Source organism: Anomalospiza imberbis, chromosome 2 (assembly GCF_031753505.1).
Source record: "Anomalospiza imberbis isolate Cuckoo-Finch-1a 21T00152 chromosome 2, ASM3175350v1, whole genome shotgun sequence".
In the NCBI taxonomy this organism is placed as follows: domain Eukaryota; kingdom Metazoa; phylum Chordata; class Aves; order Passeriformes; family Viduidae; genus Anomalospiza; species Anomalospiza imberbis.
The window spans coordinates 51,121,550-51,147,123 of record NC_089682.1 but is presented as its reverse complement, the minus strand read 5'-3'; the positions used below and the strand labels follow the sequence as shown (position 1 = coordinate 51,147,123).

Sequence of the window (25,574 nt, the reverse complement as noted above, 5' to 3'; positions counted from 1 at the left end):
TTTCATATCATTGCTTAACTGGCTGGTTTCCCCATCCTGTTCTTTCTGCCTTGTGTCTCTGCCCAGAGGGTTGTTCACCCCGATGGCTTTCCCCAGCTAACTATCCTGACTCACCCGAGGTACATGCAGAACATCAGCAAGTAAGCCAGAGAGACTGAGAGTACAAAAATTAACAAAACAGTGAGGAAGATAAAACTGCAACTTTTAACAAATATGAAAAGAACCATTAGGTTTACAAAGTTAAACTCTCAAATGCTGCACAAATCCAGACCCAAGGCTGTCTTTGGAGGGATAGTTTGGCCCCCTTTTCCCTTCCCCCACACAATGTGTATTATGTGACATGATTTAATTGTTTGTCTGCATACTATTTTTCCCACAGGACTAGTGCCTCATTTAGCGTAAATGCAGGACAGCGTCTGGGAATGAAGCTGGTCTCTGCATTTCCTGGACCAAGTGTGTGACTAGGACCCCCATTTATCACCACCTAACCCAGATGCTGCGCTGAATTCAGAGCTGACAGCTTCTTCATGAGGTTTTCTGGGGTGGCTTCCCTGCAACCTCTGACTATTTATCACCACAGTGTCCCTAAAGGTGAGAAGCTGCTATTTCCAGGGAACTGGGAACTTTTTATTATGATTTGATGAAGGTTTTTTGAATACTCCATTTGCTCTGGCATTTGTTCAGAATACTTTATGATTTAACTAATTGATGTAGCAGACTTCATTTGCTGTTCTGAGTGCTGGGTGCTTCTATCAGTCTATAACCTAAATGTCTCCTACCAGGTGTCTAAAAACAAGAAAACAAGAAAACATAAGCCAGACATGCAGATATCTCACCTAGATGTGACTAAGGAACTTGATAGAAGCAGGGAGAGTTTCTAGTTCTTTCAGCTGCCATTTCTTTCCTTTGCTAGTTGATTATTCCATTTTCCCACAGCCCTCAGCCTTTGGTTTCCATGTCCCAGATAAGCTAGGACTCAGCTTGATATTTGACCCTTAGTGAGCACAGCAGATGAGCTCTCCACTGCCTGATGCTATTTAGAAGTTACATCTTGTAAACTTGTTTGACTATTCTGTTGCTGACTGTCCTTCATCAAAAAATGCCAGGTCATTTTCATCCGCATGAATAATCTCTCATTTTCTAACATGAAACTTGCATCATGAGTTGGAGCATAGTAAAGAGAAATGCCATTCCACATTCTCAGAGATGATTTTCAGAGCTTTGTGTTGATATTTGCAGCTTTAAAATCATATTTTCTCTCATTTAGCTGATACCAAATGAGACAAGGAAAAGCAAAGATTCTTGCTTGGCACTGTGGGGACAGGGCTCAATCTTTTTTTATGCATTTGTGTAATGGTTTAACATGTACACAAATGCAGCACAGTACTGCAGACAAGCTCACCTGCACAGCTCTCAGGGTTGAGACATTTGCTTCAAGAACTGAAACTCTGAGAAGAAAAACATTTGGAACCTGAAAACTACTTTCTGCTTTTCCCAGATTTCTCCATCCTTCATCATCACAATAAAGGGATAGGAATGTCTGGGGAGAAAGTTCTTACTGTTACTATTCCTGGCATTTTTGGCTTTATTAGACTAGATTCTCCATGTCAAATTGCTAGACTAGTTCAAAGGACTCTGATCAACTTGAACCATAGCCAATCACGTGTGAATTATAGATTGTTTCAGGAAATGCTCCTGCAGTTCCTCTGTTCATGCAGATAGTGTTAAGCTGAGCTCTGCTGACTTTTTTTATCACCATGATTTTTTTTGCATGTTGTTCTAGATGAAAGACTTTCATAAGGTGGGGTGCATTTTTATATGCTAGAAATCAGCTTGAGAAATTGCATGGAGAGGATACAAACTTGGAAAAAATATTCCTTTTGAAAGTTTCTTACAAAGGTCTTATAAGCTACTCATAAAAAACCAAAAAGCAGACAACATAAATATAGCGAATAACTATTAATATTAAAAAAATTAAAAATTTAATGTATGATGTAACTACTTTTCTTACCCCCCCAGATGATAGGATCAGGCCTGGAAGCATTTTTAAACTTTACAGATTTAAACTTTTACCTTCAAAATCTATGCAAGAGCAAATATCCCTAATAGCACTCCAAACAATGGACTTTTGTTATATGGGTCTTTGTATTCAAATTCACTTTTTATTTATTTTGGTGTTACAAGTTGTATTAAAACCAGAATGTCAATGTTTGTGTTTTTTCTGAAGTCATAGCAAGTGCATGTATTTATCTTTATTCAACTGTTGCATGAACTTTGCAAAGCCAGAATTATTTGTTTAGCTTTCTGGGCACTCTATCCAGAGAGCTATAATTTTATCAGCCACACTTCTATGGTACATTTCATAAAATCACAGAATGGTTTGGTTTGGAAGGAACCTTACAAACCATCAAGTTCCAACTCCCCTGCCATGGGCAGGGACACCTTCCACTAGACCAGGGCCCCATCCAGCCTGGCTTTGAACACTACCAGGGATGGGGCATCCACAGCTTCTCTGGGCAACCTGTGCCAGTGCCTCAGCACCCTCACAGTAAAGAATTCTGAGTAAAGAATTCCTCATATCTTCCTTTCTCCCCTTTTGAAAATGGGAGCAATGTTTCCCTTTTTTTCCAGTCACTGGGGACTTTGCCTGACCACTGTGACTTTTCAATTATGAAGGAAAGTGGCTTGGCAACAACATCAGCCAGTCCACTCAGGACCCCTCTCGCCAGGTCCCAGACACTCATGGCTATTCACCTTCATCAGATGGTCCTGAACCTGCTTTTAACTTATATGGTGGGAGGGCCTTCAGTCCCTCAGCTATAAATAAGGTGTGATGCTACAAAGATACCTACAAACAGCAAACACAAACCTAGGGCACCAAGTGTTCAGGGAAGTAGATCAACATTTCACTTCAGTTTTCACCCAGAAACAAGTCTGGATTTGTAAAGTAGCATTCCCTCAAGTGCCCAGGCTGAAACCATCTCACCTCCCCCTAGGTACTGTCTTGTCTCTGGGCCAAAATGCAGATGTTACAATAATCCTAAAACACCTAGAGCTCTGATTTGTCTGTAATGTGCTCATGAATTATTTGCATCAAGGCATAGATGTGTGACTTCATGGTTGATGTTAATTCCTGGTATTTGTGATAACTCTGATGAAATAAAAGCACTGGACACCACATGAAATGCAATGTAATAGACCTGTGGGTCTTGGAGCCACAGGCATTTGACCATGTGATGTTTCATTAAGCTAACTCCTGTGGAAAGTGGTTCAAGCACTACTTGCAAATTCATCTCACATCATTTAGGCTTTGCTTTGAAATAATATTTTAGTTCCTTGCTTCCAGTGCAATGCTCAATATCAGCAGAGAACAACCAGACAAATGCTCTGTTTGGATGCTCTATTCCTCCAACAAGAGAAGAGCTCAATTGCCTGTCTGTGTGTCAAACACGGATCCTAAGTTTGCGAGAGAAGTGTTGAATTAATTTCCTAACTAACTTTGGAATAAGGCAAAAAGAGTAAGGTCAAAATGAAGGAAGGTCTGAACTTGACTGAATGTGGCAGCACTGTCGGCTTTTTGTTGACCTTAGGTAAAAACATCACAAAAGATGTTTTGTTATTTCCATAGCCTCCAACAGTTTTGTAGAATATTTTGTGCATGCACTTCTCTGTGGTTATTGACTTGCAAAAGTGCAGGATCCCTGCAGTGCCCTGGGGATGCTGCTTGGAGTCTTTTACATTGGCAACATTGGTTGTCACTTAGAATGACTCTTAAGTCATTTTAAGTGTGGATGGAAATGAGGAATCCCAAGAAGCTTTTGTTGCTCCACTGCCAAGACAAGCATCCAACCAGTGGTAAATAGAAGAGGTAATTACAATGCTCAGTATTATTGACTGATTTAGCTCAATCTGACTGAAAACTCTTCTGCAAGAGAAGGATATCCATTAGGAAGGGATTAATGTTGTGATGGAAAATGCATTCTGCTGTCTGAAAAAAAAAACAAAACAAAACAGGAAAAGTCACTCAGACTAGGAAGCAGCTTTCTTAGAGGCTGGATTTCTGAAGCGCTGTTTACAGAGACGAGGTCCTTCTGGGAAATATTATTGCCCTTTTCTCTGTACTCATTACATCATCCAACCTGCAAAGGCTTCTGCTTGCCAAATGCTGAAGGGTATTTGCTGGAGTACTATTTATCTGAGAGTGAAAGTGTCACTTTGTGCTAAAGAGCAGGCGTGGATGACTGAGATGATAAGTGAGCGTGAAAAAAGTTTTAATCCTTACATGGAGTTGATTTCTTCCACAAATTTCCACAAAAATGCTTCTGGATCATGAAAAGCAGAAATCTTAAATTAGGGGACTTGAAGCGGGGTGTCTCAGAATTCAGTCCAAGTCGTGTCTTACAGGTAGGGAGAGTTGCACCTGGGCTTTTTTATTCCTACAGCCACAGGGGAATCTGGCAAAACAAGATCTTGATGCTGACAGGAGTGGAAAAGGGTCAAGGTAGTCTTCTGGCATACTTTAAACAGAGCTTCAAAACCTGATTATGACAACTTCTTGGCAAATACCTCAAAGGAGGATTTTTCCACAATGAAAGATTTGAGGCTTTCACTGGTGTTCTCTGCTGGCAGTTGTAACAGAGGTGGTGCAGTGTGAGATGCCCTTCGTTACACTGTGAATGATTCTGTAATGTCACTTACATGGTTTACTACAGGATGACATCTGCAGATAAAGCCGTGGTTTCGTTCTTTAAATTTTATTTTTAGACTTTCTTCTTTTGGATTCAGGGCTGTACCATAAATTCCTGCTAAATTACAGGAATGACAGCCACGGGGTGCTCGTTTTCGCGGAGAAAACCATGGCTGTCGGTGTGTGTGTAAATAAAAAAAAGGCCTCTGTTATATGCAGCGGTCAAAAGAAGCTTTGTATGTCTGAAAGACTCTCTACTTTTTCTATTTTCCCTCGCCTGCCGGGCTACTGGGAGCTGCTGTCTCCGGCCGCCAGCCCCGCGCCAGCCCTGCCCGCTCCCGGCCGCTTTTCCTGGAAAGCGGGGCAGGAGAGGGGGCGGGCAGCGTCGGATCCCGCGGAAGCCTCGCTTTCCCCGAGCCCCTTTCCTTTGGCTCTTCTCTGGGTCCTTCCCGGCCAGGCGGGGAGGAGAACGCCCGCCCCCCGCGGGGCCGCCAGGGGAACATCTGGGCGGCCGCGCTGCAAACATCTGGAGCGGCCCCGGCGCATCCCCCGGGGCCCGCAGCTGGAGGGTCCTGTCCCCGGCGCTGCCCGGCCGGCAGCGAGACCCCCGGAGGAGGGGGAGGAAGGCGGAGAAGGGGCTGCGAGGGAGGGCGCGGCACAGGTAAGGGCAGCCCGGCGCCCCCGATCCCCGGCTGCGGGAAGGGCCGGGGTGAAGGCAGGACGGGCGGCGGCGGGGCAGGGCGGGGGGATGTCGGATATTGCCGGGTGGAAGGACAACTACTCCATGTTTGCCTCGGCTCGCTCCACGGGGGGCACTTCTGAGGTGGAAAGTGCGGACGGGACGTTTAAATCAGCAGTCGCTTTCGCCAAGGTTGCCGGTGTTGAAATGCGAGCGTGGCCCTTGCAGGCGTCCGGAGCGTTCTGCCCCGTGTGCAAGGGGGTTAGCAACCGAGGTTCTGGATCGTTCAACAAAGGGGAGATTAAGCGTTCGGCTTAGTTCTAAGTTTACTACGTGATTTTTTTCCTCTTCCTCGCTATTGGATTTGTCAAATGGAGGTGTACATCCAAACTTGAATTTCCGGGCAAAATTAAAAGAATTTAAATGTACTTCATTACTTCCTACTGTATGAGAGAAACCCTAAAATTATCTTAGCCTCTTTATTTTATTTCAAAACAGAATAATTCTCAGAAAAACAATTTCCATCCCTGGATATGTTCCATTTTGTTTCAACTTTTCCGTCAATAAATCATATTTTACTCTCCTAATAACACTTAATACTTGACATGGTATAAAAGAAATTATTATCTTTTTGATAAAGGGCTTTCTGAAGAGTTTGGGAACTGAAGTACTTAAGACCAAAGTATTTCTGCTTTTTACTTTTTAAACCAGGTGTTTGATTATTACCATGCATTTGCATACTTAGGACTTGTGATTTGTCCACTATCTATACCTTTGTTTGCATCACCTTATATTGCTGTTTCTGTGGAACTCTTTAAATTATGGCACAAGCTGTACTCCAAGTAATTGCAAGTACTTTGTAAAATGAATGTTTTCAATATCATTTTAGATGCAAATTCATCATTGACTCTGAGGTTACCTCTCAGAAGTTTGCTCAGATGTCTTTTGCTGCTTTTCAGGGCTGCTTGTGTGGCTTTTTCTGTATTTTTCTCTTTACAAATGAAGCTGGGCAAACCAAACAGATTTCTTTCAGTTGTGGAGACTGTGGGTAGAAATAACTGCTGGAGAAGAAAACTCAAATGAACCTTGAGGAGTGGCTGGAATAATTATGCCTGTGTTTAGGCAAACTGCTGTTTACTCTCTACTTGCACACAAATCTGCCTGTAAAGATGATTTGAGTCAGTACTGCAGATGGCCAGTGCAGCAGTACAAAAATAGGTTCCTTGTTTCCAGTCTGAAGAGGTACACGAACCAAGACTTCTTAGTGTTGAAACTCATGTGAACTGGCTCCTTTTCCTTACATGTGACCAAACACACTCATGCTCACTTGCAGTTGACAGTAGTAGTAATTTTGACCGTCTCTTCCAAGCTATATGCAAGACAAGCTCCTAAACCCAGGAATTAAAAATAATTTGACATTGGTTTTGAAATACCTTCATTTTCAGTAGAGTGATTCTCTACAGGGGCAGTTCATGCAGCATGAGCCAGACCATGCTGCTTTTGGCTTCAGAAGGTAAAAAGGAGACTTAAGTCCCTTTTATCAATTTATGCCTAAATCAGGGCCTGCTATAACACTTTAATGCTATCCGAGCAACACTCCTAAACTCTTGCTCCAAATCGCCTTGCACTTGAGACATTTCTAAGACAAATTGTGTAGCATCTGTAATGCCAGTGGTTTTGGAAGAGGATCTTGCTGGGTCTGCTCCCTCTGTTGTGTTGTTGGAGGGGTTGCAGGAACTAAAGCTGCTGCTGCTGTATCATGGAGGCCTCTTCAGTTTCTGCTAATGTTGTATTAGCACAAACTGATTCCAATGTAATAAGTATGAAGTGGTCCTGTAAAATGGAGCTACACCTCTCAAGCATTTTGTCTCTTCTAGCTGCCCAAAGCCAGCCGGCCATTTCTCCCAGCTAGCATCAATGACAGACTGCCTTGCCAACACTCCCATTTATTCATTAGTCTTCCTCTTTTTGGTTTTGATCCACACAGCTTTCTGCTGTTGACAGTGTGTTCCCCCCAGGCTACAGTTGGTAGAGGCAGTGTACTTGGCTCCCCTTGGAGAAGCAGTATTATCAGCTAGCCTGAGATTGACTGACAAAACCACAGAGAAAATGTCAAGGTACAAAGGCAGGTTAGTCAAGGCAAAGCTCTAGATGCAAACCCCACCTGCTCTGTTGCACGGCTTTGTGGAAATTACAGATAAAAAAAATTTTATATATTTTTTTCTTATCACACCAGAATGCTGTAAGCCCCAAGCACTCATACAATTAGTTATAGTCTTCAAATCCATAAGATTTAAACATTTATTTTTAATCACTTTGTTTGCAGTGAGGGCTCACACTACCTAACTGTACTGCAAAGACAAATGAGGTGGCTGAAGATGGGGACAGTCTTTTTAGTAGGGCATGTTGATAGGACAAGGGGTAATGGTTTTAAACTAAAAGAGGATCTATTTAGATTAAAGAAAGAATTTTTTTTGAGGAGAATGATGAGGAACTGGCATTGGTTGCCCAGACAGGTGGACAGGTTCCTTCCAACTCAAACTATTCTATAACTCTATCAGAAGGTTATGAACACTTAATTGAATAACTTCAGAAAGCAGAGATTCATGAACAAGTGGCTGGCTCTCTATGGGATAAGACAGCAAAATGAAGCACAGTGTCAGAGCAGAAGCCAATATTCTGGACACGTGTCCCATGTTTCCAGCCTTCTCCCTTGCAGGGGACAGGACAAGTTCAGCTCTTACAAGTGTCACCTTCCTGTTGCTAAAGTATGAACTATTATGAGCATTACGTTAGGAAGCTGAGTATCTTTGTAGTTTTTCAGTAAGAAAAACAAGTCCTTCCTACGAAAACCATCAAGGACTTAGTAATGACCTCACATTTGTTGATATGAGATCCCTTCCCATTTTTGTCGACTCGAGACTGTCCTTAAGGTGAAAGCTTACTAATGCACACAGCACAGATGACAATTCTCCTTCCCAGATTTTGTTAGTGTTTGGTGATTCCTTAAAACAGGGTCTTCTTTGTAATTCAGATTCTCATTCAAAGACTTCAGTCATCCCAATATCTGGTCCTGTACATAATGAAGAGAAATTCCAATGCCTTTTCTGCACAGTCAGCAGTAGTTATTGTAAGGGAGAAACCCTTGCAACCAAAGTATTATAGCTCATGTTAAGGTCATCAAGCCCTGTACTTCACACCTTCATGCCTTCACACCTCCTCTACAGCTACCTGAAAGGAGGTTGTAGCCAGGTGTGGGTCTACCTCTTCTCTCAAGCAAGTAGGGACAGGATGAAAGGGCATAGTCTTAAGCTGTGCCTGGAGAGGTTTCAGTTGGACATCAGGAATTATTTATTTACAGAAAGGGTGATTAGACATTGGATTGGACCATGCAGGGAGGTGGTGGAGTCACTGTCCCTGAAGGGAACTGGCCGTGCCAGTCAGTGCCCCGTGGTGAAGCTGACAGGGTGGTGATCAAAGGCTGGACTCGATGATCCAGGTGCTTTCCAAGCTAATTGATTCTGTGATTCTGTGACCTGTCCTCCTCTAAGCACAGGGTTCTCTTTCAGATATGGTTTCTTTGCTGGTGGAAAATATTCATTGAAGACCACTCAAACATTAAGTTTTCTCAGTAGACTCGCCCCTTTTTTTTGGGTTGTGTCTTCTTGCCTTCAAGAAGTGTTTGGAGACATAAATAACAATTACAGTAACTTCTAAGAGTGTAAAGAGCTTTCTAAGTGCCAAATGCAGGATCTTTCACAGATCAAGTGGTCATTAGTATTTATTACAAATATTTTCCATAGTCTAGTAGTCCTGACGGGTTTGCTGTTTTATGAGACCATTCCACTGAAATCCCAAGTGTACTGTCAAGATGCTGTAGGAGGAGGTCTATAAAGAGGATGCCAACAGAAACCAATCCATATTTTATTTAATTTCCTCTCCAGAGCAGGGCTTTGATCTCTAAATCATCAGTTGATACATCAAACTTTGCTCTCGTGACATCTTCCTAGCCTAGGAAGCCTTTTTTCTCCTAGGGAGCAGAGAACATGTAAGTGAACATGACTGGAAAGACAAAGAGGAGCCAGAGATTATACCCTACAGAACTGTTTTTTGTGGCAAAGCCATGCAGCAATCTTCCTAGTGGCAGTGTAACCTCTGCTGGACCATGGAAGTCCAGGAATAGCTAAAGTCCTGCAGAGGTTGTTGATTGAAGTGACTCAGACTGTTTTAAAGATCATAGGTAATCCTCCCCCACCAGTCTGCCCTGGTGAGGCCCCATTTGGGGTGCTGTGTCCAGTTCTGGGCTCCTGAGTTCAAGGAAGACAAGGAATTACTGAAGAGGGTCCAGCAGAGGGCTACAAGGAAGATTAGAAGATTGGAGCATCTCTCTTCAGAGGAAGAGCAGAGGGAGCTGGGCCTGTTTAGCCTGGAGCTGAGAGGGGACCTCATCAATGCATACAGGGCTTAAGGGCTGCTGTCAAGAGGATGGTGCCAGAATCTTTATAGTGGTGGCCTGTGACAGGACAAGGTACAATGGCCACAAAGTGAAACACAGGAAGTTCCACCTGAACATGATGAAAAACTTCCTTCCTGTGCAGGTGGCTGAGCACTGGAACAGGTTGTCCAAAGAGGTTGTGGATTCTCCCTCACTGGAGATATTCAAGAACTGTCTGGATGCAATCCTGGGCAACCTGCTCTAGATAAACTTGTTTTAGCAGGGGGATTGGACTATATGACCTGCAGAACCCCCTTCCAGCAGTAACCATTCCATGATTTCATGATTTTGTGATTCTATGATAAAAGGAATTGACTTCAAAAGGAGAGTGACCAAATATAGGACTTTCACTAGCCAGCACAACTTGGATTAAAATAAGGAAGCACTAAGAGCTCCAGCTAAGTCCAGCTCTGGGTGGAATGGACAGGCGAGAGGGTCTCAGATGTTAGTGAAGAGCTCCCACAGCACAGCAGCAGGATGTCACAGCATGTCCCTCCTTACGCCCTCTCTCTGGCAGCACTCTGACTCTGCCAGCACAATCAAAAACTGCCGTGCTGGGAGGAGCCCTGCAGCACCTCAGCTGGAGGGCAGCAGTCTGCTGTGACCCTCTGTGGAGAAGGAAATTGCTACCCTGCATGGGGACAGATGGAGGGTCACCCCACAGGAGGCACCCCACGGTGGGCACGGAAGTGGCTGTGGTGGCTGGACCCAAACCTGGTCCCACCGGAGACCAGCAGTGCTATACCTGCAACAGTTTACTGACATACCCGTGCTATTGTACCCTTTATTTCAGGCAGTGCTAGGAAATACCAGGCTTTATGACCAATACAGGAACTGTGAATCTTTCCTAGGAAAAAATTACTCTCATGTGTCCCATGCACTTACCAGGTTTACTTTTTGTGTGTGTAAGTTTTTTGAACTTGTGGTGCTCTGAGAAAGGCTCCAATTTGGCAGCCCTGAAGACCAAAATTTTCATATCCCCAGATGAGCAGCTGCTCAGATATCTAGAGCCAATGGTAAGATTGTTATGTAGTACTTGTTGTCCCTGGATAACCCCTGGAGATAGCCTTCTCATCTGTGGGAGCAGAAACAGTCAGCAGATGCACAGAGAACAGGGAAGGAGAGCCAGAAAATGGAGGGTCATGAGAGATAAACACAGTGAGGAGCACTCAGAGGGCTGACAAGTATCTGGGAAGGAAGAGTCTCTGACAGATGCAAGACACTGAAAAAGAATAGAGCAGTACAAGTTGTGGGCCCAAACTCATCACTGTGGGAGATTGTGTCACAGAGTCCCTCCTTTCTAGGGCCAGCAGATATATTTCTGGTCATTACCTCTGGGATTTTTGGTTTTCATCCCTGTCTTCTAGGCTTGAAGATTCTCTCAAGGCTTGAATTCTTCTCCTACAGACTTTGAGATGCGTGTTTATTACATTTCTTTTTTTTCCTTTTCTTTACCTGAAAATCTTTATCTCCCACACCCCTAAGCCAAAACCACCAAGACTATCCTGTCACTTTTCAGCATTTCCAATATTCTTTGTCCTGCTTTCATTCATACCCACAGTACTTAGTCCCAATCTAATTCTAAAGCACCTATAGGTGCCAGCTGAGTATTTCCCTAACACCAGAGCAGTGATTCATCTGGGAACATGGAGCTGTAATCGCTGAAATGCTTTCAGTCATTACATGAAACTAAGACTTCGTTCAGAGAACAATGTACTTGGAGCAGACAGTTTTTCAATCAGCCTGGCTGTCTCTGGTGCTTACAGCATAATGGCTGCAGGACAAAAGGCAACTGCCTCGTGAATAGATCTTTAGCTGCAAGTAGGAAACTTTGGTACTGAATCAGTTGTCTGTGATTTTCTTTGTCTTACATGCATTTCCGCTTTGCTGGTTTTCATTTTTTTGTAAAAGCTGTATGATCATAGCTTGTGCACTGATTAGAAAATGCCTCCAATTGTTATTTCCTCCTCTTATCTGGGTACATCATTCTCACCGATATCACAATCCATTCCTGCAGCTGTTATGGATAAATAAAAATTTCCCATCAAATATTATAAACTCCACATCACTATTTTCTAATCTAGCATATGGAAGAAAAAAATGGTGATGTTTAATCTTTGGGCTTAACCTTTGTTTTCATATGGTTGTGTAGCAGAAATGGAAGCATTGCAGCAGAGTGAGTTTGTGGCTTTATAACTTGTGTCATTTCTGGAAAAGAAATCCACATTTCTGGTCGACAGTCCTCTCTAGTATCCCCGAGGGCTTGACAAACACAGGAAATTGCAGGGCATACTGCTGTGGCAGGAGAAAGTGCAGAGAAGGGAAGCTGCCTGCTGCAGGGCAGGCTCTGGCTCAGCTACTGCTCATGTCCCTGTCCCATGTAGGTTGCGCTGCCTAAACCTCTGAGTGTCCTTTAAAGGGAAAGGGGATAAAAGGGAAACTAACCTAGCTCTTCCAGAAGCAATTGAGAAGCCTTCTGAGTAACCAGGTGGCATGTGGGGTTTCTCCACAGCACTTGCAAGTCTTGCCCCATGAAAATGGAGATCAGAAATCAAACTGATAAATGTTACGAAACATCTCTCCCCAAAATATTGGAAGATATTTAAATCAACCATCTGAGCCTATTTCTTGCCTGCCTTTCATGCTTCTGATGGAGTGAGAAAATTTTCAGTCTAAAAAGGCAGCTCTTAATAGCCACAAAAACACACACCTTTTCTTGAGTGCTCACTTGGAAGACTCCTTTTTCAGTGGAATCCCATGTTCCCTTCTGACCCCAAGGAGTAAGACGCAGCCTGAACCGAGCGATGAACAACCCAGGCACACAAAGCCTTATGGCTACATGGGGAATTTTTTGGCAACCATGAACAGCCTATATTGGTTTGGCAAAGTGTGGATGTAAAACACTTTTGTAATACCATGCAGCTTTCTATATACTGGGAAAACCTTAATCATGCTGTGCTTTCTGTGGTTATTGCAAGAGAAAAAGTATGCTTGGAATTCTCACACAAAAAAAAAAAAGCATCTCACATTCACAGGTAGCTGTAAATTATTCTTGTTCTTCATTCCAATCAGCTGCAGAAACATTGACTGGTACTTAAAATTTATAAACTACCTCAACAATTGAGTTTATTGCCATAATTATGCCTAATTACCTTTTTCTTCAGTTCCACCGGGACCATAGACCCCTGAGCAGGGGTGCCAGGATGGGGGTCCTTGGCTGAGTCTCACTGAGGTAGTTGAAACCTGTAGCTGTCCTGGAACCCTGACAGCAGGTGTGGGCTGCCTCCTGTGCTGGTGTGCCCCACACTCTCCTGAGAGCAGCATTTCAAGGGGCACTTTGTGTGAAAAGCCTGGATCTGAACTGGAATGTATGCTTTGTCCAGTTCCTGGGCATGCTCCTCAGAGCAGCAGCCCTGCTGGTTGGCACTGGGGGACATTCCTCATCTTCACTCCAGAATTTGCTAGAACTCAAAATTTACTGTTGTCCTGTCTGCTGTGGCTCCATGGCTGCTTGTTGGGGGTGGTGGAAGGGTCCTGAATGGTGAAACTTCAGGGTGGAGACATGAGGAGTGAGTGATCCTACAGGAGTCCTGGGGGTGCACACAGCAGGTGACAGCGGCCATTCAATCTGCAATAGGCGAGGATGTACATATGCTGGAAAGCCAGCCCTGTCACCCATGGGGACAACAAGAAAGTCAACGGCATCCTGGCCTGGATCAGGAATAGTGTGGCCAGCAGGAGCAGGGAGGTCATTCTTCCCCTGTACTCAGCACTGGTGAGGCCGCACCTTGAGTGCTGTGTCCAGTTCTGGCCCCTCAGTTTGGGAAGGACGTTGAGATGCTTGAGCGCGTCCAGAGGAGGCAACAAGGCTGGTGAGGGGCTTGGAACACAAGCCCTGTGAGGAATGACTGAGGGAGCTGGTGTTGTTTATCCTGGAGAAAAGGACAGTCAGGGGTGACCTTATCACTCTCTGCAACTTCCTGAAAGGTGGTTGCAGTCAGGTGGGGGTTGGTCTCTTTCTCCAGGCAAAACTGACAGAACCAGAGGACACAGTCTTAAGCTGCACCAAGAGAAGTTTAGGTTGGATATTAGGAAAAAGTTTTTTACAGGAAGAGTGATAAAGTACTGGAAAGGTCTGCCCGGGGAGGTGGTGGAGTCACCATCCCTGGATGTGTTTAAAAAAAGGTTGAATGTGGCACTCAGGCAGGGGTTGGACTCAATGATCATGAAGGTCTCTTCCAACCTAGTGATTCTGTGATTCTGTGTGATTCTGTGATGCCAGCTGTCTGTGTGCCTTTTGTAGGCATCAGAACCACAGCCTTTGCCTGGCAGGGTTAGGAGAAGAATTTGGACAGAGTTGACGTTGTGAAGAAGGTCGCCAGCTAAAGGAATGTATGTGGCACCTGGTGGGACTGGGTGGATTTGTGGCCAGGCCTCATGGCCCCCATCTGTGGGGCAAGTATGCTAACACCTCTGGCAGACCATGGAATCACAGAATTGTTTAGGCAGGAAAAGACCTTTCAGATTATTGAGTCCAACCGTTAACACGGCACTGCCTAGTCCTCCACTAAACAGTGTCCCAGGAGCCACATCTCCATACCTTTTAAAAGCCTCCAGGAATGATGATCCCACCACTTCCCTGGGTAGTGTCTTGACAGTTCCTTCAGTGAAGAAATTTCTCCTCATATCCAATCTAATGATGAATTCTAGGGTGGGCTGTGGGCAGCAAGGAATGTTTGCTGCTGAGAACATGGCTGTGGCTCTGCCAACAACCCTGGCCTGAAATCACTGACAGTAAAAAAGAGGGTCTTGGATTTGCACATCCTGCAACATCAGTCTGACATTGCAGATATAGACCGATAAGGCTCTGTAAAAATAAGCTCTCAGATTTATCAAGTATTGTCATAACATGCTGATGCCATCTTTATCCAAAAGATAGCACCTGCTGTACCAAAACTGTCCAGCTCTCAAGCTGTGCAGAAGAGCTGGCAGGAGACGTTTTGTCCCAGGCTGCACAGGGGAATGCCAAAGTGCCGCATGGAAAGACAGTAGCCTGACATATTGTTCTCCTCTCCTTTCACCTCCCATTACACCTCTGCCTTCGACTTCCCACATCCATCTCCTGGCCTCACAGTGACTTTCTTACTGAGGAGTCTGTGCTTAGGCTCACCATATCCTCAGTTTCATACTAAGCCCCCAAATTGTGCAATATTCCCCAGTTTATTTGCAGACAAAACTTTTCAGTCACATCATAACTGTGGGTGTTGGCAGGTGACTTCTAGACTCACCAAAAGGTACTCTCAGGCCTGAAAAGAAAAAACTCATGAATTGGGAAGTTTAATCAGTTTAAGGCAAGCTCTGTCATAATGTTTTTAAGTTCACAAAAATTTTAAAGGGTAAGTTGTATAACTCCTTTCTGAAACCAGCTGTGTTGAGATGCAGCATTCCAAAGGTCTGCCACAACAGCTGGCCAGCAGAACTGATGTGTGTCTTTCCAGAGAAATCCTACAAATAATCCCTAACATTTTTGGATGAAGTCAATCTGAAGTTTACACTCTCTAAAGCTAATAATATGTGATTGTATTTCTTTTAGCAAAAAAAGTAATTTTTCTGGTTCTATTTTGTTTATATTGAATCTGAAACATCAGCTGCTGTATCAGTCTTTTCTTCTTTTTGCTTGTTTTGAAAGGCAAAAAATAGTTCAAAAAAAAGTTTCTTAATGATTTGCTCAGATTAGTGCAGAAAAATCCTCCAGTGTTTAAAAATCTAGGTAACCCAGGTGTGAATTTACAGATCAAGAATTACTTCTGAAGTTTTGTATACCGTGCACTACAAATGACGTCAACACAATTCTTCATTTCACTCCTACTGCCATTGTATTCTCCTAAGGGAGGGTTATTCAGAGGTTTCATTTACCTTTCTAGTCCATTGTTTTGCTTTGATGTGCAGTACAGGGTAAATTGTTCCTTTTGAACTGCTTTGTACCTGTGGTGAGTAGTAATGAATATTGAATAAAGTCTTTCCAATGAAAGGTGTTCAGTGAGATCAGACATCGTGAGGAAAAGCCACTCCCCTCTCCTCCCTTCTTCCTTTCAGTCAAAAGACCAATGTATCTGAAAAGACAGCAATGCCTTCCAGGCCAGCATGTTTAAAAATGCTCAGAAATTAAGGTTTGAAAAGCAATAGAAGTATTTTAAAGTTTAAAGCAAAGTTTATACGACTGTCTAAAGCTGTTAGTACTGCCCTTTATTGAGGCAAACAGTGGTGCAGTGAGTACTGGCAGGGATGTGCAGTCAGGTCAGACTCTTTGAACTAAAGGTGTCCCAAAATGAAGAAAGGACCTCTTGGCTGAGGTAGCAGGGTCTGGGTCTCACCTATGGGGCTGAGCTCCCCAAACCTCACCAGTGAGAGCCCCACTGTGCTGTGGGCTGCTGCAGAGTGAGCTGTGCTTTCCCCACCTGCAAATAAAACACACAGGCATCAACCCAGCAGAACTTTAAGCGTGATGGGGGAGGCAGAGGAGGCAGAGAAAGGCTCTCCCAGCCCTTGGACCTTCAGCTGCAGGAGGCCTTCCCCACACAGCAGAAACCCCAAGTGGGAGTCCTTTATGTTTTGTTTATAAACATGTCCCTCTTGCCCACTTTGGCTGCCCCATGACTGGCAGGTGCTGCTTCCCTGAGCTCAATGCACCCATCTCCACATGCTCTCTTTCCCAGCTTCCACATGCAGATGCCAGACCCTGCAACACCTGCAGGGACACATGCAGAAATGGGCTTGCTTGGGCAACCAGCATCACATTTCTCTGCTCTTGTACTTCCCCTAGAAATTAGGTGAGCAGGGTATTATCCAGGGAAAGCTTTTAAAGCTCACCTCTCCCACTCAGCAGCCCTTACAGTGGGATACTTCAGCTCTGGAAGACGAGGGGACAGGCAGGGGCTGCAGGACCCTCTTCAGCATCCTGTTTAAATCAAGCCAGACTCATGCTGTGCATGAACAGTCGTATTTTCTTTTCTTCACCTTTGTGATTATAGAGCTCACCTCTCTTCATGCAGCTGGGATAGTCTTAGGAGAACTCCAGGACCTGCGCATGTGGAGAAATTTCTCTTCTTAAAAAAAAAAAAAAAAAGGTAAAGCTTTCAGTGGAGTTTAGCCTCCAGAAATAGGAGAGGGCTCACACTACGTGACTAGACAGCCTTACATGAACCAGCTGCAAGTACTCCATGGCCCAGAAGCTGCAGTTTAAAACTTCTTATGCAGGGCTGACCATAGGAAATACTTATGGAAAAGAAAAATATACCAAAGCTACCATGTTCCATTCATAGCCAGATAGTCCCAGTGCAGTGTGGCAATCGAACTTTTAAGTCAGCAACAATAATAAGTAACAAAAAAGTACAGATTGCCAGTCCTTCTAAAGTGGTTATTCTTGATTGCTGCCTGTGCAGAGACTCAGTATGCCTTTTGGGCATGAGGCACAATAACTCAGTTTATAGTATCTTAAAGAAAAATTGCAATTTAATGTTAGAACAGTCATTTTAATGAAGAAGCCACTGGCTCAAAGGCAACTATCCCAAATGTTGGGATGATGACCAGAATTACTAGGATTATGAATGGCACTGTTTTTAAATGACTATATAATCCTGACCAAGTAATAACCTTTTCACACAGTGCACTTGAGGTACTTGATAATATGTATCTAGTGGTGGGTGCATAATTCACCCATAAAATAATGAGAATTACTTCATGTTTGTAAGTCATAACAAGACATCTGGATTGAAAAAAAATACAATTTACTGGTGAATATTTATCCATTTGATGAGTATGCAATTCATTTTTCCTTCAGTCAGGTATTGGCTTGGTTTTCTTTCATAAAGGAAAAAAATATAAAACTCTCTCTAAAGGGCAAAGCACCAAATAGTGAGCATTCAGGTTCTCTCTTTTGCTGGCACAACTTCTACAGCCAGACATAGTGTGCTATGGCTTTTCCTTCTCCTACCCTGCTGACTGCCAGCTCTGCATTTCAAGTCAGCTGCTCTGCTGCTTCTGCAAAGCTATGAAACAGGGGAGACTGGCTAGGAAGATAAGTACCCAAGTTTATTTTTAAATTAACTGTGACTACTCAATTCAGTGACACCCGCCTGATCTATGCAAGGAGATGCTTTAAAATTATAACCCACAGAATTCTCCCGCTATTCCCATAATCGGTTTCTGTTTGTTTCTCCCTCAGGTATTACCTAGCAGAAAACCATGGGCAATTTCAAAGGGCATGCCCTCCCTGGAAGCTTTTTCCTTCTTTTTGGCTTGTGGTGGTCAGTGAAGTATCCACTGAAGTACGCCTGTCGAAAAAACAAGAACGCTTGCTACCTTGGTTCCAGGGCAGGATTCCAGCGCCTGGAGTTTGTTGAGGGCATCATCAAAGCTGTCTTTGCCCTCATTGGTAAGTGAGGTGGACTAAGGGCAGGCTGTACCTTCTAACACTTTTTGCTTTAAATTTTGTTCTCTGATAAAATGGATCTTCTTGTGTTCTCCTCTTTTGCCCTTTTACCACGGAGAAGTGGTGGGGCTGCTGCTGTTAATTACACAGCTGTGGCCATAACATGGTTTCCATCCCTAGTGCTCTTCTGGAGCTTCCATGAGGTCTCCTGACCACTCTTGACCACTCCTGACCATGTCTCAGTGTTCATGTACTGTTCATTGTTCACTGTTAGGCAAGGGGCTCTCATGTGCATGCTGGGAGCACCAGACTGTGAAGGTGTTGCTTTTCTCTTTTGAATTCAACCATCTCAGATGTTGGAAGCCTCCACTGATTTATTGGTAAAATATGTAAATGATGCAGATGGATTTTTATTAATCTCAGTCAAAAGTGAAAATATTCACACAAAGAGACTGAACTCCAGATCTTATTGCTGCAGGACTGTTATGATGGGGTGCGGGGGAACTGTTTGTCTTTCTGTTGTGTCCAGGCCTGGTACAAACCCATTGGGATGGTTTTGGGAACTGTGTAGCTGACTGGAAGTCATTTAAGTTCTTTTTTATATCCAGGCAGGTTGTGTGGTAGTGATTTGGCTTTAGAGGATAACTAAACTAAACAACAAGGGATCTGAGGAGCTCAGCACCTGCGGCTCAAGTTGAAAAATTTCTAAATTTTAAGCATTTTTGCACTTCTAGATTCTATTTGTCTGCTCTTCTTTAGATGCCCAGAGTTGACTCATTTCTAATCAAGGTGCAGGCTGTGACAAAGTATTGTTCTTGCTTTTCCTTTCTCTCTGTTAAGATACATCAGCACCGAAGGGATGTTGTGTCTACAGTTTTATCATTAAAAAATGATAAAAATCTAAATAATAGCATTCATTTTGAGGTGTGACTGTGGACATCTTTCTTACAAATCTCCCAGTCTCTGGCTAGAGGTAGTTTGGCAGCTAAAACATCAATCTACTGTTTTTATATTCACTTTGAAACCACAAGCTATTATTTTAACATATGGAAATTCCGATTCAAATTGAAAGTATGGAAAAACCACTTGGCTAAGACAGACAGTAAAGGCAACAGGAGTAAAACCTGCTGTTTCCATGTTAGGAAAACTGGAAATAAAGGTGAAACAACACTGCATTTGCAGTACAGCATATGTACTTATACAGCAGGATGCTGGCCTATGCTTTATAAACTATATAATCAGCTTTAATGATTTAAAAGCAGAACAACTTTTAAACTTTCCCCAGACTTCATTGATCATATAAAGAATTTAAAAGCAGTTTTCCCTTGCTGGAGTACCTCAGCTAGTTAGCAAGACACTGAGGGGCCAAGGTAAGGGAGAGAGTGGAGCAGTGATTCAAATACTAACTCCATGTACATTCCCATGGGACTTTTAATAACTGCATGGTGGAGTGGTTTCCTTTTATGGCTTTAGAGGAAAAATCCCCTTTGAATTATGAGTCTGAACTCTGTCATCCTGCATGTGGCAGGGCACTGAAATGGTAAATCTTTCTTTTGGGTACTTTAGTGTGTGTTATGCTCATGTTTGAGCCATTGGAAAAGACAGCTGAAAAACGTGGTCAAAGGACTACTACAATAGCAATTGTTTAAAAGAAGAAAAAGCAACACAGAATGGCTGTTTTCATTTTCACTGCTGGAAACTGCAAGATGCAAATAGTTCCACCAGGAGTGGAGCTGAAGCCTGATTTCCCCTGGCTCTCCACTCTCCAGATTACATGATGCTAAAATCTCAAACTTACTGGCATTATGCTGCTTGGGGATGTATTGCTGCCTCTATTGTTTGTGTAAAGATTTGTCATCAGCTTATACCTTAAGTACCAGAACAAAGGGTTTTTCTTCTTGTTTCCTGCACAGGGATGGTGGCTGAGCAGTTTGTTCCTGATGGACCTCATCTGAAGCTGTACAACTATGAGAAGAAGCACTGGGATCACTTGATGAACTGGCAGCATGCCACTATGTACCTCTTCTATGGCATTTCAGGGCTGGTGGACATCGTGGCTCACGGGACCAATGCGCTGCCAGCGGCCATGGACAGGATGATGCTTTCCTTAGCAGTCTTCATTGAAGGTCAGTTTGCCTCTCCCTGCAGGGATGTGCATGAATCCTGTGGATGGATATTGATCGTTGGTCTCGGAATCGCAAATCAGCCTTATGGAATGACCCTCTGGGAGCTGGGCATTTCACTCCCTGAGACACTTCAAAGACATCACAAAAAGATCAGTCTTGGCCATCCTTACACTGCCCAGGTCATGATCCCACATTGCAGAGGTGTATCTTAGGTTTCCTACCTGCTCAGACAGCAAATGTTATGAAAATAGCAGCAAAGGCCTGTTTTGGGCAAGTGCTCAGTAGCTCAGGCATGTGTTTGATGTAGGTACTGACATGGTACACAACTGGTTAGCTAAAGCCAATGTGAGTAAGGGTGATACTGACATAAAGAGAAATGCCAGAAACATTTTCTAAAAGCAGATGCAGGGAAATTGCAAGGGAAGAAATGATCTGAAATTGATCACAATTTATTCCAGGTTTTCTCTTCTGCTACCATCTTCATGGGAGAGCCATGCTGGATGTTCATGTTCATCAGTTACTGCTATTTGCTATCTTTGGAGCTGCTGCCTGCATATTTTTGGAAGTTTTTTTCCGTGGCAGTATTGTGCTAGAGATGCTCCGTACAAGCCTCTGCATATTACAAGGCAGCTGGTTCTGGCAGGTAGGTCACTTTTCTGCCTTTGTAATTTCTTCCTCATCAAAATTACTCATTAACCCTTTGCAGATTTTTCACAGGTTATATATATGCCTTTTAAACACAGACCTCAAAAGACTTACAGAAAATAAATTCCTTTAAAGAGATACAGAAAAAAAAGTTCCTTTTAAGAGATAAAAGTATTTCTTATAGCCATTTTAGAGAAGAAGCAGCAACTGTTTTACTTCAAGTGCCTTTTATTTGAATCAATAAAGAAGCTAAAGTGTTTTGCTTGAGTTCTCCATATTACAGAGCTCTCTGATCCCTGTAACATCCTGTTCCAAATTTCCCAGCCAAGTGGTATTGATTTTAGAACTTGGAAATATATGTTCTTTATAAAGAGAGTAGACACCCAGTGTAGTACTGGACAGGTGAGGCAAAGGCCTCATTGACATTGCCAGGTTCAAAAGGTACTTAAGTTACAGATTCTCGTTAGGAGACAGGGTGATGTAAAGCCTCCTGCTTTTCTAGTGCTGTGGGAGCTGAGCAGAAAAAAGAACAGCCAAAACTTTGATATTTCAGGGGTGTGGCTCCTGAAAGGACTCCTCAAAAGGTAGCTTCCATGCCCTCACTTACTTGTAAGTCTATGCAGTAACAGATATTTGACAGTGGCTCTTTCTCTGCTGTCAGAACAAGAGAGAGATTTCAGGAGCTGCTGGGAGTTTGTAACAGAAATAGGAGCACTGGTGCTGATGTGTGTTTCATCTTATAGTGGGGAATTGAGGTCATTCCAATGATTTTTCTTTCCAGCATGTCTAGACTGGCTTCCCTTTTTTCTATGCTGGCCAGGCATGATGAATAAAAATGTTTGCTGTTTCTTAGGAGAACTGGGCACTCAGCACCGAATCAAATATTTAAATGCTTGCTCTGGCATGAAGACAGACCTCAGAACTGGCTGTATTTTTCTATAAGTGAACTCAAGAATGTGATGCTGCAGCACTTGCTGGTTTATTTTCTTGTTTTATTTTCTTGTTTGCAAACTTCCAGCTGGTGATTTAAGAAGCTTTATATAGGAGGAATAGATGCAACCATTTATTCATTGTTTTCTGCCTAGTCTAATTTTAGAACAGATTATTTCTTTAGCTCTAGAGACAATGTGGGTTTTGTTTCAAAGTAAAAATTGAAGTACTAAAAATAGAAGAAATTTAAGTGTGGCTTTTTTCACACCCGCATCAGACTTCAACCATCTGTGTGACTGAAAACCACACACTGGCTCCAGCACAGGAAATTTGTAAAAGGTAAAGGGACTTTGTTTCTTCATCATCAACACTCTCATTCATTGAATTCTCTGCATGGAAATGCAAAATTTACTCCCCTCCTTCTTCCTCTCTTCTTCCCAGTTTCTAAATTCTCAGCTAAACTGCTGAGTGATGACTTTGAATAATAATAAGCAGTACTAAGCTGAGGGTTAGTGTTTGTCATGCAAACCCTGCATAGCCACAGAATTAACTGTTTTCCCATTTTATGCACAAATATGAATTTGATCTTTCCAGCTCTGAATAAACAAATCAGTTATGTATTTCACATGAACTTACAGTCTTGCATGGGGAAGCTCCATTTTTATGCCGTTTCTGACCCTTCCCTTGGATGGCTCAGGAGAAACAGAATTGTGGCTCCCCTTTATTTGTTCATTGATTATTCATCTTCCCAGCCATGTAATCCATTCCCAGACACTGCTGGGAAGAAGGGAGGCAGTGCAATGGCCAGGCAGGTTTTCTGATCCATGAGGTGATTTCAGTTCAGAGCACACAGGGCTGAGCACCAGCCCCTTTCCTTACAGTGCATAATTGTGATTGTTGCAGGGCTGGGCTGTTAGGCAGGCTCCTTAATTTTCTGGGCAAGAGCAGTGGGTCTCTGGGATTGGCACTTTATCTTCAAAGGCATTTCTGCACAGAGCTCTTTAAAATGATCCATCACACCTGAGACTGACTGCAAAATTGTTTTTAATAGTAAACACAGAAATAAGCAACACCATAAGAAAATTAAATGTCTGCCCTGTGATGGGTAGCATAAAACAGGATATAGCACAGGATGCTCATCAAATGACATGTACTAAATCTCTTTTATTTTACTACAGATTGGCTTTGTGCTTTATCCTCCAAATGGAAGCTCAGAGTGGAATCAGACAGATCACACTAACATGATGTTCCTGACCATGTGCTATTGCTGGCATTATGCTTTTGCTTTTCTTATACTTGCAGTGAATTACACAATTGTCAGCTGGTAAGTTACTTGAAGCACTAAAACTTTGGTGACTTGTCTGTGTATTCTAGTGGGAGGTTTATTTTAGAAAAATTTCACTGACAAAAGTTTCTATGAAGTAAGTAATTGTCTTGCAAGGTAAAATAAAAAATAGTTATTAGTAATCAATGAAAAACACATGACATTACTTCAGCAGAAAAAGGAAAAAACACATCCATAAATGCAGCTCTGATAGCACAGCATAATACTTCTCACATAAAATGAGTGCTAATAGTCTTCCACATTTTTAAGTGCATATAAAGTCAGAAGTAGATTTTTTACCTGTAGAATCTTATTGCCCACTGCTCATTTCTAATTTAAAGGGGCTTAGAGAGCACGCTTCATGACTTTACTGTGAAGATTATTACACAGAAATTTCCTGTGATCAAGCCTGATTTCTTTTTCACTAGTCATTTTTACTCCCTAATGTCTAAAGTTAGCCCTTTTCCTTACTGCCCAGTGCTAATTCTGACAAAATTTCATCTTCAGTGTTAATTTGGCTGTAAAAATGCCTCTGCCATCAGATCACAGAATGTGATCACCTTCTGTCCACAGGACCTTACCAAGCCTTTTCCTGCCGTGTCCTAAACATGCTTCTCACCCTTTGCTTTATCCCTACCATCCTTATAGCTCTATTTAATCATGTTAAATCCAGTCTGGATTTGCACCGAGGTGCTAGTTCTTTTTGCATCTCAGTCTGAAAGGCACCAGCACTCAAGGCTGGGTAACTGGTTTGCTCTATAAAGAGGGGCAGCTCTTGAGAAAGTGGCAGCAGTGTCACGTCCCTTCTGATGCTGGGACCAGTGGCTGCTGCAGCATCAGATGAGGCCACAGAGGAGCAGAGTTCCCCTCTGAGAGTAGTTTGGCCAGACTCTCTTTTTCTCACAGCTTTATGGTCCCTTCCCAAGTGAACACAGTGCCTGCACAACACTGAACCTTCTGGAGGGTTCACTGAGGCTTGTTTGAAGTGCTCTGGGATATATCCATCGGAACAAGTACTTACAATCTGTACGGTCAGGATGTATCAGTAAAGGCAGCACTTCCTAATCACAGAATGAGTCATCCTAACTCGCTGATATGTTAACACAAGAGTTAAACAGGATTTTACCATGTAAAAAAAATGGTCAGATGAGCCTTTGAGTTACCATTGACAACTTTTTTGTTGTTCTTTCCAGGGCAGTCCGTTCGAAGGTTAAGCAGTCCCAGCCCATGGAAATGGGTTTACTGAAAACATCTGAACGAGATCATGAGTCAGAAGAAGAAATTTAGAATGTGTATGGCTTGACCAGTTTGCCCACTCCAACCATTAGGCTAATTGATACCTCATTTCTACATTTTTTGACTTGCTTTGCAAATATCAATCCTCTATGATGTCTACATCTACACCGTTTTTTGTTGTTGTTGTTGTTGTTGTTGTTGCTGTTTGTTTTTGGTTTTTGTTTTTTGGGGTTTTTTTTGTTTGTGAAGGGTAAGCTTGATATTGGTTCGTGGTTGTTGCACTAGTACCTCGTTAATCACATGCTTCACAGAAAATCGGACTAGTATTAGACAGACTTGTCGTGGATGAGGTGGCAAAATGAAGTCTGTATGTTTGCCTTATTAAAAGCTAAGCAAAATGCCTTTCAGCCACTGCTGGACATGAAGTTTCCATAATCAGAGTGTCTAAATATGTGTGTTGGTTGTTCTGCAAGTACCTGTGGATAAAACTGTGCAGACCTGGATAACAGTAGAACAAGATAAAGAAACCACAGTCTTGCAGCTCTCTTGTGTAACAGCTTTGTGTCTCTGCTTGTGGCTTTATGTTAAACAGAAAGAACTTCTCACTGTGAACCCACTAAGTGGTTCACTGAAGTAAAGGCAGTAGTAAAGGTGTGTAGTGTGTTCACCCCCATAGAGACACCACCAAGCCTGGCAGGAGAACCAAAGGTGTGTATGGTGATCAAAACCCAGTGTGGCTGTTTGTGCTTGCGCCTAGACAGTCTTGTCTCTTTGCTATCCTTGGACTTTTCAAGGCAGTGGAAGTGACTCTGCCTTTCCTTGATGCCTGAAACAATTTCTTTTCCAGAAAGGCTGAGGGGTGTCCAGTCAATCAGCACCTAACTGCAAAACCAGTTTCTTTCCCAAAGCTGTTTCCTTTCCTTTAGGTGTAATTTGGTGGTTTTCTGCAGGATTCAGAGCAGACATGTGACCCACCACCTGAGTCAGGAGTGGGTAATTCTGCTCTGTGGGCAAGATGAGA

The 25,574-nt window shown here is 43.0% G+C and overlaps 1 protein-coding gene across 4 annotated transcripts; it reads left to right on the top strand.

Moving 5' to 3' along the window:
• The first annotated feature begins 244 nt into the window (after positions 1-244).
• TMEM45A (transmembrane protein 45A) lies at positions 245-25,197 on the top strand. Of its 4 annotated transcripts, none has more exons than XR_010996204.1 (7): positions 245-591; positions 18,086-18,295; positions 20,206-20,418; positions 20,877-21,061; positions 22,271-22,332; positions 23,172-23,317; positions 24,511-24,609. XR_010996204.1 is itself a non-coding variant. In XM_068180982.1 (7 exons), the coding sequence occupies exons 2-6, from the start codon at positions 18,106-18,108 to the stop codon at positions 24,602-24,604; spliced, it is 828 nt and encodes a 275-aa protein (XP_068037083.1). In that variant the 5' UTR covers positions 258-591; positions 18,086-18,105; the 3' UTR covers positions 24,605-24,609; positions 25,146-25,197. The 4 variants fall into 4 exon arrangements, 3 of the variants coding, with proteins under 3 accessions (XP_068037083.1, XP_068037082.1, XP_068037081.1); XM_068180982.1 differs by lacking the exon at positions 22,271-22,332 and adding an exon at positions 25,146-25,197 and having other exon boundaries at positions 258-591; XM_068180981.1 differs by lacking the exon at positions 22,271-22,332 and adding an exon at positions 4,765-4,874 and having other exon boundaries at positions 262-591; positions 24,511-24,679.
• The last annotated feature ends 377 nt before the right edge of the window (positions 25,198-25,574 follow it).

Excerpts from the sequence above, each read along its gene's own strand:
- TMEM45A (XM_068180982.1), top strand. The coding sequence starts at position 18,106 with ATGGGCAATTTCAAAGGGCATGCCCTCCCTGGAAGCTTTTTCCTTCTT. Across the intron at positions 18,296-20,205 it reads AGCTGTCTTTGCCCTCATTG|GGATGGTGGCTGAGCAGTTT; the intron begins GTAAGTGAGGTG and ends TTTCCTGCACAG. Across the intron at positions 21,062-23,171 it reads AAGGCAGCTGGTTCTGGCAG|ATTGGCTTTGTGCTTTATCC; the intron begins GTAGGTCACTTT and ends ATTTTACTACAG.